Genomic DNA, 15,467 nt, shown 5'->3' with positions numbered 1-15,467 from the left:
TGATTACTGACCATTTGTATGTCTTCATCAAGAACTGTATCTTCAAATGCTTTGCCCATTTTTAAAAATTGAAATATTTGTTTTCTTCTTAGGCTGTAAGAGTTCTTTCTGTATATATTCTGGATAAAAGTCCCTTATCAGTTATATAATATGCTAGCTTTTTCTGTTCTGTGAGTTATCTTTTCACTTTCTGGATTATGTCGTTTTAAGTGTAAAAGTTTTTAATTTTGATAAAGTCCAATTTGTGAATTTTTTCTTTTATCGTTTGTGCATTTGATGTCATATCTAAGAAATTCTTGCCTAACCCTAGATCATATTTATTCCCCTTTTCCTCTAAGACTTTTATAACTTTAGCTCTCACATTTAAGTCTTTTTGCCATTTTGAGTTAATGTTTATGTATGGTATAAGATATGAATTCAACTTAATTCTTTTTTAATAAATTTTTAAAAATATTTATTTGTTTATTTATTTGACTACACCAAATCTTAGTTGCAGCACATGGAATCTTTGCTGCAGCATGTGGGATCCAGTACGCCCACCAGGGATGGGAACTGGGCCCACTGCATGGGGAGCACAGAGTCTAGCTGCTGAACCACCAAGGAAGTCCCTCAACTTAACTCTTTTAAATGTGGATATTCAGTTGTCCCAGCAACATCTGTTGAAAAGACTACTTTTTTCCCCCATTGACTTGTCTTAGCACCTGAATTTTACAATAGTTCTGAGAGCTTGCTGTTGTTGTCCAGTCGCTAGGTCATGTCCGACTCTTTGCAACCCCAGGAACTACAGCACAGCAGCCCTCCCTGTCCTTCACCATCTCCTGGATCTTGCTCAAACTCACGTCCATTGAGTTGGTGATGCCATCCAATCCTTTGTCCATCTCATCCTTTGTCGCCCCCTTCTCCTCCAACCCTCAATCTCTCCCAGCATTAGGGTCTTTTCCAATGAGTTGGCTCTTTGCATCAGGTGGCCAGACTATTGGAGCTTCAGCTTCAGCATCAGTTCTTCCAGTGAAGATGCAGAGTTGATTTCCTTTAGTATTGACTGGTTGGGTCTCCTTGCAGTCCAAGGGACTCTCAAGAGTCTTCTCCAACACCACAGTTCAAAGGCATCAATTATTTGGTACTCAGCTTTCTTTATGGTCCAACTCTCACATCCATGCATGATACTGGAAAAACCATAGCTTTGACTTTGGGGACCTTTGTTGACAAAGTAACATCTCTGCTTTTTAATATGCTGTCTAAGTTGGTCACAGCTTTTCTTCCAGTGAGCAAGCATCTTAGTTTCGTGGCTGCAGTCACCATCTGCAGTGATTTTGGAGCCCCCAAAAATAAAGTCTCTCACTGTTTCCATTGTTTCCCCATCTGTTTGCCATGAAGTGATGGGACCGAATGCCGTGATCTTCATTTTTTGAACGTTGAGTTTTAAGCCAAATTTTTCACTCTGCTCTTTCACCTTCATCAAGAGGCTCTTTAGTTCCTCTTCGCTTTCTGTTGTAAGAGTGGTATCATCTGTATATCTGAAGTTATTGATATTTCTCCCGGCAGTTTTGATTCCAGCTTGTGCTTCATCCAGCTGGACATTTGACATGATGTACTCTGCATATAAGTTAAATAAGCAGGGTGACAATATACAGCCTTGACATACTCCTTTCCCTATTTGGAACCAGTCCATTTTTCCATTTTCGGTTCTAACTGTTGCTTCTTGACCTGCATACAGGTCTCTCAGGAGGCAGATAAGGTAGTCTGGGATTCCCATCTCTTTAAGAATTTTCCACGATTTGTTGTGATCCAAACAGTCACAGGCTTTAGTGTAGTCAATGAAGCAGAAGTAGATGTTTTTCTGGAATTCTCTCACTTTTTCTGTGATCCAGCGGATGTTGGCAATTTGGTCTCTGGTTCCTCTGCCTTTTCTAAATCCAGCTTGAACATCTGGAAGTTCTCAGTTCGCGTACTGTTGAAGCCTGGCTTGGAGAATTTTGAGCATTACTTTGCTAGTGTGTGAAATGAGGCAGTGATCAAAATCATTCCCAAGAAAAAGAAATGCAAACAGGCAAAATGATTGTCTGAGGAGGCCTTACAAATAGCTGAGAAAAGAAGAGAAGCAAAAGGCAAAGGAGAAAATGAAAGCTATATCCTTCTGAATGCAAAGTTCCAAAGAATAGCAAGGAGAGATAAGAAAACCTTCCTAATTGATCAATGCAGAAAAATAGAGGAAAACAATAGAATGGGAAAGACTAGAGATCTCTTCAAGAAAATTAGAGATACAAAGGGAACATTTTGTACAAAGATGGGCACAATAAAGGACAGAAATGGTATGGACTTAACAGAAGCAGAAGATATTAAGAAGAGGTGGCAAGAATACACAGAAGAATTACACAAAAAAGATCTTAATGACCTAGATAACCATGATCGGGTGGTCACTCACCTAGAGTCAGAGTCACCTGGAGTGCTAAGTCAAGTGGGCCTTAGGAAGCATCACTAAGAATAAAACTAGTGGAGGTGATGGAATTCCAGCTGAGCTATTTCAAATTCTAAAAGATGATGCTGTTAAAGTGCTGCACTCAATATGCCAGCAAATTTGGAAAACTCAGCAGTGGCCACAGGACTGGAAAATTCAGTTTTCATTCCAATCCCGAAAAAAGGCAATGCCAAAGAATGTTCAAACTACTGCACAATTGCACTCATTGCACACGCTAGCGAAAGTAGGAAAGGCTACTATAAAAGATTGGAAAGGTGACAGCTCAGAGCAATTACGATTTGGGCATTCACTCAAGTGAGGTTTCACCTGTACTCATTGACTTGCAAAACTGCACAATGCACAGTGGGAGCCCCTGCACTCTCCCTGGTGATGCAGTTTGTCAGGATCCAGCAAGGGCCTAGGAATGGGGGGAATTATCTGTGGATTCCAAGGCAAGGAGTTTGGAGCAGGGACTTCAGGCCAAAGAGATAGGTGGGCCAAAACCGCAGTGAAATAGAAAGAAACCTTCCTAATTGCTGTTTAGTTGCTAAGTTGTGTCCGACTCTTTGTGGCCCGATGGACCATAGCCTACCAGGCTCCTTTTGTCCATGGGATTCTCCAGGCAAGAATACTGGATGGAGAGATGTATCTAGAACCCAATGTCAGGACTTAGGAAGGCAGGATAAAACAGAGACATTAAAACCAGGAAGGTAATAAAACATGAGAGAAACCGGAGACAACATTATGATTGGGAGCCTAGGTAACCTTATAGTGGATTTAGAGACAAATGGGTATTTTTCCCACTGTCCAGCCTTTTAGAAAGTCCAGGCATTCTCCTTAAAACACTCACTTCTGTGTCTCACAGGTGGGTTCAAGGCACAGCTGGTCTCAAATTTGGTGCTTATAACATTGTGCTCCTGACACAAGGCATCCATATACTGAACACCTAGTCTGTGTCCCACACATCCGTGGAGTTGAAGGGACCGTCACAGCGCAAGGCAAGATTCTGTTCTCAGGAGGCTGACGGGACAGCTGTCCAAGAGCACTTCCAGGGTTGACACAGGTCCTGGTGTGGTGAGGTCTCTGCTCAGCTTAACCACAGTGGTGATCAACCTCCAGCCCCAATTCATAGGCATGTGTCCAGTCAACACAGCTAATAGATGAAAAAGCCAGGATTAAAATTCTGGTGCCTTGACTCACATCTGCAACTTTTTCTTCTACACCAGCTTCAGAGGCACAGCTGAAAGAGAGAATAAAAAGGACTGAAACTTCATTATTTCTGTAAGAACGAATGATTCAGTTCAGTTCAGTCACTCAGTTGTGTCCAGCTCTTTGTGACCCCATGGACTGCAGCACGCCAGGCTTCCCTGTCCATCACCAACTCTTGGAGTTTACTCACACTCATGTCCATCGAGTCGGTGATGCCATCCAACCATCTCACCCTCTGTCGTCCCCTTCTCCTCCCACCTTCAGTCTTTCCCAGCGTCAGGGTCTTTTCCGTTGAGTCAGTTCTTCGTGTCAGGTGGCCAAAGTATTGGAGTCTCAGCTTCAGCATCAGTCCTACTAATGAATATTCAGGACTGATCTCCTTTAGGATGGACTGGTTGGATCTCCTTGCAGTCCAAGGGACTCTCAAGAGTGTTCTCCACCACCACACTTCAAAAGCATCAATTCTTCTGCGCTCAGCTTCCTTTATAGTCCAACTTTCACATCCATGACTACTGGAAAAACCATAGCTTTGACTAGACGGACCTTTGTTGGCAAAGGGAAGAAGAAAGAGCAGGGGCGGGGAGGGACACTGGAAGGAAAAGAGGTCACAGGAGAAGCAGTAAGAATGAAGGGGAGGGACTTGCCTGGTGGTCAAATGTTGAGAATCCACTGGCCAATGCAGGAGGCACGGGTTCGATCCCTGGTCCGTGTGGAAGATCCCGTCTGCCCTGCAACAACTCCACCTGTGCAGCCCAACCACTAAAGCCTGCATGCTCTAGAGCCTGTGCTCTGCAGCACGATAAGCCACAGCAACGGGAGGCCTGCACACCGCAACTTGAGAGGGGCCCCCACCCACTGCAGCTAGAGAAAGCTCGCCCAGAACAGTGAAAGCCCAGATCAACCATAAATAAATAAAGGAAATTTTTAAGAAATTAAAAAGAACGAAGGGGTGAGGTAGAGAGGGTATCAGTGAGGGTTCTGCAGAGAAACAGGACCAGGAAGATATACAGAATATACAGATTCCCGTATCTTCTCTGTGCGTGTGTGTATGTGTGAGAGAGAGACATTCTAAGGAAGTGGCTCATACAATGCTGGAGGATGAGAAGACTCAAGATCTGCAGAGCGGGCAGAGGGGAGCTCTTTTGTCCAAGATCCCCTGCAGGCATCAGTAACCCTCTCTTCATGGATCACTGGCAGCAAAGAACTCTGACCTGAGTGACTGCGCATCAGGGAAACCTGTCCAAGTACTGGCTCCACAAAGAGCAGCTAGAGACACGACGCAGACCGAAAAGGCCGGGGCCCGGGGAGGAGTGCTGGGAGAGGAGGCTCCCTGGACGCAAGCAGCCCCTGCCCTCCCCTGGGAAGACTCCCAGACGATCTGCCCGTTCTTTTTGGCAGCCATTCTGGTTTTCCACGGGCCCGAGCAAGTCCTAATTTCCACAGTCCTCATGCTGTTTCTCAACAGTTCTATCCATTCCACTCCATACTTCTTGCCTACGTAGATCTTCTTCTGGGATCTTTCAGAGGTCATTCTCCCAGCCTCATCTTGTTCCCGATTCAGGGCTACCAACCTGCTCCTTCAAATCCTGGTTTCAAATTTACTTCCTTCTTGGCCCCTTCCCAAGATGCAACACCAGTTTCCACATTACGCTGTGACCCAGAACCCAGGTGTGACCCACTCTTGCTTGGGACCCAGTTTCACTTTTGTTCCATCGCCATGTAACTGCTGACCAAGCACACGCTCCCTCAAGCCCGGCATTGACATGCTCCTGGCCTGGGCTGGAATCCAAGGCCAGATTTGCCAGGGAGAAGAGGTTGGATAGAGTCTCCCAGTGTGCCTTCGCAGAAACCAGAGCCACCTGCCCTGACCTCATCTGCTTCAGAGTTGCCACTACTCTTCTCTCGGGCATGAGGATGGGCTCTGTTACCGCCAGTGTTTCATCTCTGTTTCATCTTCAGAAAATGAATTAAGGGCAACCAGTGTCCAGCATCTACACCCAAGAGGAGCAGGCCTGCCTTGTTCACGGAGGCAGGTTCAGCTACTCATCCTTCAAAGTTCTCTTTGCCATTTCTCTTAGGGAACGTCTTGAGTTTGTACTGAATCTCCAAGCCCTAGCCACAGACACCTAGCCATTTGCTACACGTTGTTGGTGTTGTTTTTTAGTCGGTAGGTCATGTCTGACTCTTTGCGATCCCGTGGACTGAGGCCCACCAGCCTCCTCTGTCCCCGGAATTTCCCAAGCAAGAATACTGGAGTGGATTGCCATTTTCTTTTCCAGGGGATCTTCCCGACTCAGGAATTGAAGCCATGTCTCCTGCATTGCAAGCAGATTCTTTACCACACAGCCACCACAGGTAGATTTAGTACATTTTACTTTGCTGCTTGTAAAGTATACTAAATCTATCGAATCCTGAATACAATTCAACCTTTTTCTTTTGCTCATTTTAGAAATAACATCTAGCATATTCTGTGTTGTATTAGAGAATTTTTTTTCGAAATCTCTCTGTTCCCTCTCTGCAAGCAGCTCTTGCCGGTACACCCCCTCCCTTTCCCAGACTCTCCCTACTCTCTCCCCCATCCATCACCCTCCTTTACAGGAAGGATCAAGCCTCAATTCCCTCTTTCTCCTTCTCTTGTCTTGCAAATTTCACAAGCCTCTGGTGTCAAAAGGAGGTTGACGCCTTTCTCCTCCACCAGGTTACTGGTGCCTCTGCAGCGCGTCCACTGGGTGCAGGAACTCAGTGCTTCCCAGGGAGAGGGGAAGAGTCAGCTCTGATTTCAAAGAGGGGGGAGTTCCACTTGGAGCAGCAGCTGGTTTCTCTTTGCGTATTTAAAACCAAACATCTCTTGCCTTGACTAGGATTAATTTTCTCCTCAAACCCCCTTCTTTCTAGACTCCATAGGAAATTTGCATTCCTTCTATTAACACAGCTTTGACTGGTCCCATAACTAATCTGCTAAAACCCGCGCTTCGTAGACCTGTGCACTTTCCTTGACCTCCGATGCAAGACAAAGCACCCTACCTCAGCTGGATGTGCTGGTAGTGCAAATTACAAGCAAGTTTCTCTCTGACCACAGGCCTGGTGCCTTGGGGATGCTCCTAGCCTCATTACAACTGCAATTAGCATTCATGCCTCTGCTCTACACCCCTCTGGCTGGGGGAGCCCGATGAAGCACTGTTTGCAAATTCTTTAAAAACTGAATCAGCAAATGTCTGACCTAAATATAAATCTCTAATAACTAGAACGTCGATTACAAAACAACATCAATAACGACAAATCTGTGGTTTTTTAGGCTTGATTTTATTATCTGTGTTAGGCCAGGTAATCAGGTTTACCGTACAGACTTTATTGTGTTCTGCCTTTGAAATACATACATATTTTTGACACCCCAACATTCCCATGTTCAGGTCATCTATTTCAAAATCAGAATTCCCATCATAAAACCCCATGACTGCCCTTTTGAGGGTTTTTGCAAAATTAACCAAAGTACATTCTAACAGAGTTATTTAGATATAGAGCCATTTTGACTAAAGGAAATCAAGTGACACTATATCTAAAAACGAACCTTTTAAGGCCATGAAATTTTTGCACTTGGAGATTTCTTGAGCTTATGACACTTGATCAAGTCTATTTTTGTGACAAGGGTCAATTAACCAGGATTTAGAAGATTATCAGTAAACATTTGATTGAACGTTTAAAAAAAAAAGATCATTGATGCGAAATGGTAATACAAAAGACAAGCAAAATTGTGATCCATCTGACTTGGATTTGTTTGGGTATTTTTTTGGAGTCCAGTCTGTGAACGACTGCCATATTAATATCTCCTGCCATATTAATAAACAAGAAATGTCACAGCCATCAGCGATTTCTAGCCTCCAAATGTGAATGAGGGCTCCCCAAACTGCGATCCTGAGGATGCTGCCACCCCCACGGTGATTGCTGAGGAGCTGGGGGAATGCAAGAAGCGGGGTGAACTAGGAAACAGGATTGGCCCCAGACAGCTGAGGTGCATAAGAAAGGAATGAATGCAGTGAGCCCAGAGGCTTAGTTCTTCTCATAGATAGAATGCTAAATTCCTTAACTGGATATCTGATCTTTACTGCTCAGACAGCCTGTTCCCTTTGTTGCAAACTTGTATATAGCCTGACTCCCCCTCCTGCCTCCTTGGAGCAGTTTTCTCAGAGCTGCTGAGATGCTGTCTCCTGGGGTCAGAGTCCTAAACATTCCCACCAAATAAAATCACTCTCTACTTGCAGCTTGTGACTGTTAATTTTTAGTTGACACATCTCATTAGCAAAGAGCACAGAGGAAAACTGTCTTCAGGGTTCACACACTTCTGCTCTTTGCCTAGGGATGTTGCAGGCCAAGTCCAGGATGCAGGCACAGGCCACTAGCCCAGACTTTCCGGGTGAAAAGCCTGGTACTCCTGCCATAGTTACCAAATGTCTTTCCCACCCTTCCGGCAATCCTTCCTGCCCCACCTCCCTTCATCAGATCAAAATTCCAGGGCAGAGGAACCTGGTGGGCTACAGTTCATGGGGCCTCAAAGAGTCAAACACGACTGAGTGACTGTAAACACACACACACATGCCACATCTTCTTTCTTGAATTTTTTAAAAAAATATTTATTTGGTTGCACCGAGTCTTAGTTGCAGCATGTGGAATCTTTTTGCTGTGTATGCCACATCTTTATCCCTTCATCTGTTGATGGGTACTTAGGTTGCTTCCATATCTTGGCTATTGTAAATCAGAATACCTTTTGATAGTAATTTAAATTAGTAATTTAATAGCTACTTTAGTAATTTCATAGTTACATAAATAGCTTTAATTAAATAAAGTTATTTAATTTAATAGTTAAATTAAATTTAAAATTCAAATGAAGAAATTAAAATATACCACAAAAAGTCCAATGCATTAAGGAATTTAGGATTGTTGTGGATGTTTAGTCGCTAAGTCGTGTCTGACTCTTTGTGACCCCAGGGACTGTGGCCAACCAGGCTCCTCTGTTCATGGGATTCTCCAGCAAGAATATTGGAGTGGATTGCCAGTTCCTCCTCCAGGGATTGAACCCACATCTCCTGCACTGCAGGTGGATTTTTTTTTTCCACTGAGACACCTGGGAAGCCCCTGAGGAATTTAGGATAATGGATTCTAAATTCGTATCAAGTTTTCATCCAGCAAATCAGCTGGACCTCATTCTTGCTGTTGACCGAACCTTGTTAAAAAGTACCTAGGACGAATGTCAACTTCAGACCCAGGTATAATAACATTCTCTAAGCTAGAGAGTAGATCTTACCCTTCTCCCCGCTTGCCTTTGCATGTGTCACCAACAGTACCCCATGCTCCCGGTCGGATGGTTTGCTGTTTCTCCAACAGGCCAAGCTGTTCCAATGGCCCAGTCCCACAGTACTGTCCCCCACCACCTTTCTTGCCATAGAAGCTAAAAAGGCCAAGACTCGCCTCTCAGACTCTGTAGGGCTGGAGTGTGGGTGTGTGGCCTGATCCTGGCCAACGGTTTCTGTGGGAAAGTATTTAGACACGATTTTTCGCCTCCTGCAGATTCAAGAGAGGAAATTCCTTTCTTGGCTAGATGTGTGAGTACCTGCAGTATCTATAAATGCTCAACCTTGTCTTTTGACCATAAGGAAGGGATGCTGCTGACAAGCTGAGAGTGGACAAATGGAAAGTCAGAAAGTTGGAAAGCACCTTTGTTCTCAGAGTTGTGGTTGAACCATTGCCTCTACCCCAGGGCCCACCACTGACCCTTTGAACCTCTGATCATGTGAGATAATAAATATCCTTATTGGCTATGCTAGTGGTTTCAGGGCCCCTTTCGGGTCTTGGAAAATAACCAAGGACCCCAAAGAGCTTCTGTCTGAGTGTGCTATGGATCAGCATTTACCATATTAGAAACTGAGACAGATAAAGTTTATATATTTATAGGCAAAGATAAACTCATTTGATGTTCATATAAACAACATGGATTTATGAAAACATAATGATATTTTCCAAAAGAAAAAGAACTAGTAACAAGAGTGGTTATTCTACCTTTCTGCAAATCCCTTTCATGTCGGAGGGAACAGGAAATGGTTGGATTCTAACAATAACAGCCCCACACTTGATCACACATCACATAGCTGCTGGGAACACCTCCACTTTAGGCTGGTGGAAGAAGGGGTCTCAGTCTTACCGTGAAAATGCTTTAGCTTCATGGATGCCTTAAAGGTGTCATAGGAATCCTTGGGAATTCCTCCAACCTCACTTGGAGAAGGGGTGGTCTACGCAGTTCTTTTTGGCTGTACCAGGGTCTTGCGGGATCTTAGTTCCCTGACCAGTGGTCAAACCCAGAAGTGGAAGTGCGGAATCCTGACCCCTGGAATTCCCATAAACCCTCTTGATTGGATATTTTACTACCTGGAGTGAAAATCCTGTAACTTATAATACCTCCTCAGGGTTGCTGCATCTGTTCCTTCCAGGCCTCCTCCCCTCCCAGAACCTCCCCCACGTTCTCCTCCATTAGGTCCTTACTTGACTCCCTCTCACTTTACTTAAGGCTCCAGCAACAATTTCATATCCGCGGAGAAACCCTCTTGCACCACCTGGTAACTGTTTCCTTACGTAGCATTTATTACCACCCTACACTTTTTATTTTTTAGATCAGTTTGCCCTTTAAGAATGTAAGCTTCACGTGGGCAGGTGTTTTGTTCTATTTACCAACACAGGCATTCAATAAATATTTGTAAAATGAATACACAAGTGAATAAATGTGAGTGCTGATATAAGGATACTCTAGAATATACTCTAACTGATGTGAAAATGAGTCATTTTCCAGAAAGTATAAGAATGGTTGCTGGAGGCTGGGGTAAGGGGTAAGGGGGAGTTATACCTTATTGGATATAGAATTTCAATTGGGAAAAATGAAAAAATTCTGGAGATGGATATGTGGTGATGGTTGTACAACAACATGAATGGACTTAATGCCACAGAACTGTACACTTGGTTAAAATGGTAAGTCTTTTATCACAAGTAAAAAAATAAGCTATTCACAAACACTGGTATTTTATTACAAGAAACAAATTACCTGTAATATAGTCACACCTGAGGGAGCACCTATACATCTACTAAAACACATTATTTTCATCATCAACAAAGCCCTGGCTCAGTTGTTGGTTGGATTCATTTGCAAAAATTTACATTCACAGTCACTTATTCTTCCCAACTGAGTCAGCTGGGAAAGTAGATCGCCTAGTTGAATGAAAACAGGGGAAACTGCATTAAACGGCTTCATACTGTGACAGACATCAAAGTACAGTTTGGGGCCGCACACACACGCAGGCATGCACACACACACACACACACGCAGGCATACACACACACACACACACACGCAGGCATACACACACACACACACACACGCAGGCATACACACACACACACACACACACACACACACACACACACACACACACACACACACACACACACACACACACACACACACACACACACACACACACACACACACACACACACACACACGGAGGGTTAATAAACAGCCTGTCCATTTTGGCTGCAGAGGCAGGGCTTTTGGTTTCCTTGGCTTCAGCGCTGTGCTTGGAGCGGGGCCATCAGGAGACACTGAGCAAGTCCAGGGGTCCATCGCCCTTGGGCTGGATCCATCAAGGACACAAAAAACACACTGTCCAGCCCTCTCACCCTCGGGGCGCAGACAAACGTGCCCTTGATACTGAAGCTGGAAAGCGTCAGAAGGTCCCAGGGGAGGAAACGTGGCGTGAGCGGCGAAGCGCTCTGACCGACCCTGGACGGGAGCATCGAGTGGGTGCGGCTTTCCACAGACGCCTTCCAGGCGCCCCTCCTCAGACCCCCACCTGAGCGCTTCAGATGACCCACGTTGCGGGTCGGGTGGGGCCTCTGTTTTTTGCTTCCGCTTAAACCGTCCCTCCTGCCGCCTCACCGAGTGGGGCCTCACGCCAGCCACCGCTGTGGAAAATGGCCAAGACAGGTTGTCCTTGGGAGATACTCGGCAAGTTCCTGAGGAAAAACGGGGCTCCTCCCCAGAAACAGGGCAGAGCCGGGGCTAGTACCCTCATCTCTAGGCTCCGCAGAAACCCATTTCTTGGCTTTTTTTTTATTATTAAGACTTTAAACAAAAAACTTTTGGACCATTTTTTAAGTTTTTATTGAATTTGTTACAATATTGTTTATGTTTAATGTTTTGGCTTTTTGGTTCCAGGGCATGTGGGTTTTTAGCTCCCTGACCAGGGATCGAACCCACATCCCCTGCATGGGACGGCAAAGTCTCAAGCCCTGGACCAGCTGGGAAGTCAGCATCTATCGTTAGACATTTCTCTGTAGCCCCTAATTTCCTAAAGAATGAATTTCTCCACGTAAACACTATGCTGAACAGAGGAGTCATGGCCTCTTCACAACTTCGTTTCGAGTTGCTTCCTCAGAACTCTCACCTCATGGCGGAGGTCCGTGGGGTGGGCTGGAAGGGACCCCAGAATGTGACACTGAGAGAGTTCAGTTGCTCTGGAGGATGGTCTGATAGCAAAGAGGACCGCGAGGAGGTGCTGGTGAGACAGGCCCGGCACAGCAGTGCGTGCGGGGAGAGCGAGCCGCCTCTGCTGCAGGCGCATCACCCCCGGGGTGACACCTGCAGCCCTGCGTGCCCAGTACGTGCCCAGACTCAAAGAGCCTGGAGGCAGCAACAGAGATATCAGTGGTTTAACGTATCTTACTCAAGGGTCCTGGAGAAAGGCCTACTGTGGGCTGCAGATGGCAGGTGGGACATGGGAGCAGCCTTTGCTACTTGGGGGAGAGGGCAGTGACCAGTTAAAGAGGGGACTGATGTCAGGGTGGCTCAGCAGTTACCAGAGAAAACAGCAAAGGAGGCCCCCACCCCACCGCATTGCCCCTCTGATGGGCTGCCACAGCGGAGGTAGTTCTGATCTGAAGATCCGGACCGTCACTAGCTGCAGCAGGGGCAAAGATGTAGGCATTTGCTGATGAGGCTCTTCAATTAAGACTGGCGGTCAGCCAGGTGAGTAGGGCGCACATGAGCCAGGGAATGGTCGAGCAGGAATGGGCAGAGAGCAGGAAAACAGCCGCTCGGTGGCCTGATCTCTCTCTCACACACACACACACACACAAACACACACTACAGCAGATGGGAGAAGAGGGCATCTTCAGATCACCATGTCTCCTGCTATGATCTCTCGAGGTGTTACTCCAGGGATGGGAATGAAGGAAAGAGGGCAGGAGGAGGGCTTAAATGTCAAGGAAGGTCCTGGTTTTCCCCCACCCCTGCCTATCAGGTATGGGCCCTTTAACATTCTTCCTGGGCTTCTGGTGAGCCCCTTGGCCTGAATGGGACCCTGAGTATGTTTTTTGCTCTCTGTCCTTCCCGTGACACACAGGGCTTCGTCCTGGGAAGGTAAGAAGACTAAGAAGCGCATCAGAATCCCCCTCAAGGGACCAGGTAGCCACTGCAGGAGGTGCCTTCTTGTGTCATGTCCTGGGTCTCTCTGCAGGGCCTAACTCTTGTCACAGTGCAGGAAGGACAGCCCCAGCTCTGCCCACCAACAGCAGGGCACTGACCGCAGAAGGTTGGGCACAATTCACAGCATCCTCTGCCCCTCCCCCCACCAGCGCCTTCCCAGTCCCTTTCGGCCTTCCCACCGGCCGAAGTCACCCTTGTCCTCATCACAGTTCCCCACCCTCGCCTCCCCTCCTTGCCTCTGTCATCTCAGTCAGAGGATGTGAACTTTCTGGTGGACCTTTAAGCTGTTCTTGAAGTTAAAGAGAACTGAGCCCCTGAGTCACAGTCTATTAACGGGCTGAATCGTGTTCCCAGGTTCATACAATGAAGCCCAACCCGCAGTACCTCAGAGTGTAGCCTGTTTGGGGATGAAGTCGGTAAAGAGGCGGTTAGTTTAAATGAGATCCTAATCCAACATACCTGGTGTCTTTCAGAGGGAGGGCCTCCTGGGTCAGAGGCATGACTGTGTGAAGCGGCAGCAAGAGGCCTCAGAGGAAACCTACCCTGCCGGCACCATGACCTTGGACTTCCAGCCTCCAGACCTGTGAGAAGATGGATTCCTGTTGAAATACCACCGAGTCTGGTCTTTTCTGATTGCACCCTGAGCAAACTAGTACATAGTCCCACAGTCCTCACGGGGCCCAGGGTCCTCTGGACTTCATCTTGGGGCAACATATACACATGTGCACACACGCACACACTCACACATTGGGTGGGCAGGAGGTTGTCTGTTGAGGTGGAGGGGCTGATAAACTAACTGTGGAAGCAGCACCCTTCCGTCCATGGTCCATGAGACATCCAGACAGCGAGTTGAGCCCTCTGATTTCCTGCTGGGAATGGGGACATCCACCCCAACCCCCGTCTGGGGCCCACCTTGAAGCTTAGCCGACCTTGTGGGTCCATCCTTCTGCCTCCTTTCCTCCTGTTCTCCACCTGGTTCCCTCCCATTGTCCCTCCAGGTCACAAAGGGAAATTCCCCAGGGCCCAGCCCTGCCTCTCTGGGGACCCTGCTTCATTCTTGGGGCTGCCCTGACACAGGGGACTGGCCCCAAAGCTCTGGGTGACTCAACCCCGCTGCGCTGGGCCCTGGCAACCACGGAAGGAGAAAACAGTAGTTTCCTGCAGCTTTGAGAGGGATCAGAGAGCTTGCTCAGCACCCGTCCCACTTTTCCTAGCCTGTTTGCTCAGTCCCTCAGTCATATCCAACTCTTCATGACTCCATGGACTGTAGCCTGCCAGACTCTGTCCATGGGATTTTCCAGGCAAGAATACTGGAGTGGGTTGCCATTTTCTATTCCAGGGAATCTTCCCAACCCAGGGATTGAACCCACGTCTCTTGCATCTCCTGCAGTGGCAGGCAGATTCTTGACCACTGCACCACGTGGAAAGCCCTTTTCCTTGGGAGAACGGATTTGATCTTTCTTACGGTGAAGGTGATAGGAGAGCTAGCTGGGACCAGAGCACAGAGCTACCTTCTAGTGGCTGCCCAGGGCCAGGCCGGCTTCTCCAGGAAGTAATGTATTGTGTCCAACTCTTCGTGACCCATGGACTGTAGACTGCCAGACTCCTCTGTCCATGGGATTTTCCAGGCAGGAATGCTGGAGTGGATTGCCATGCCCTCTTCCAGGGGATCTTCCCAACCCAGGGATCAAACCCACATCTCCTGCATTTTCTGCGTTGGCAAGCAGATTCTTTACCACTGACTAGCTCCACCTGGGAAGCCCAAGTCATGTTTTAAGAGTTCCTTAAAAAATAAATAAAAACTTAAAAAAATTAACTATTGGAGAGAATATTTATTTGTCTCTTTTCTTCCTCTTTCCCCTTTACTGCTGAGGAATAGAGGAAGGAGACAGGAAAGCAGAGAAACAAGATGGGAGGGGTATTCTGCATGTAAAACAAAGGCCAAGTTATACATTCCCGTAGAAGAATCACTAGTTTACTTGTTCTGTGACACTTCAAGTTTGGAGCCTTTTAGCAAACCAGCTAGAAATTCAGCTTGGTAACTGTGTCAAGTATTATTTTACTGGGATAGGTTATTTTAGTTAATTCTTATATAAAACCTAGACAGAGGCATTTTTATTTTTATCATCATCATCATCCCCATAGAAATGAGGAGACTGGAGTAAGGAGAGGTAACCCGCCTTACTCAGGGGTGCCGAGCTGTTGACTAGGGGAGTCTGAAGTTGGGATCCTGTCCAAGTTTTGGGCACAGGACCACATGTTAACCCCTCTGTT

General features: G+C 46.6%; 1 protein-coding gene across 1 annotated transcript in view; it reads left to right on the top strand.

Moving 5' to 3' along the window:
• LOC145542527 (uncharacterized) overlaps window positions 1–15,009 on the top strand; it is a 37,179-nt gene extending 22,170 nt beyond the window's left edge. The window contains exon 5 of the mRNA XM_081581425.1: window positions 13,667–15,009. Within this exon, the coding sequence (XP_081437551.1) occupies window positions 13,667–13,695 (29 nt within the window). The 3' untranslated portion in view covers window positions 13,696–15,009. The remainder of the gene's footprint in view (window positions 1–13,666) is intronic.
• Window positions 15,010–15,467: the final 458 nt, after the last annotated feature.

The sequence above is a fragment of the Giraffa tippelskirchi genome, chromosome 3 (genome assembly GCF_054371585.1).
Source record: "Giraffa tippelskirchi isolate mGirTip1 chromosome 3, T2T-mGirTip1v1.2.pri, whole genome shotgun sequence".
In the NCBI taxonomy this organism is placed as follows: domain Eukaryota; kingdom Metazoa; phylum Chordata; class Mammalia; order Artiodactyla; family Giraffidae; genus Giraffa; species Giraffa tippelskirchi.
The sequence above is the reverse complement of the archived record's forward strand: the minus strand, read 5'-3'. Positions and strand labels throughout refer to the sequence as shown.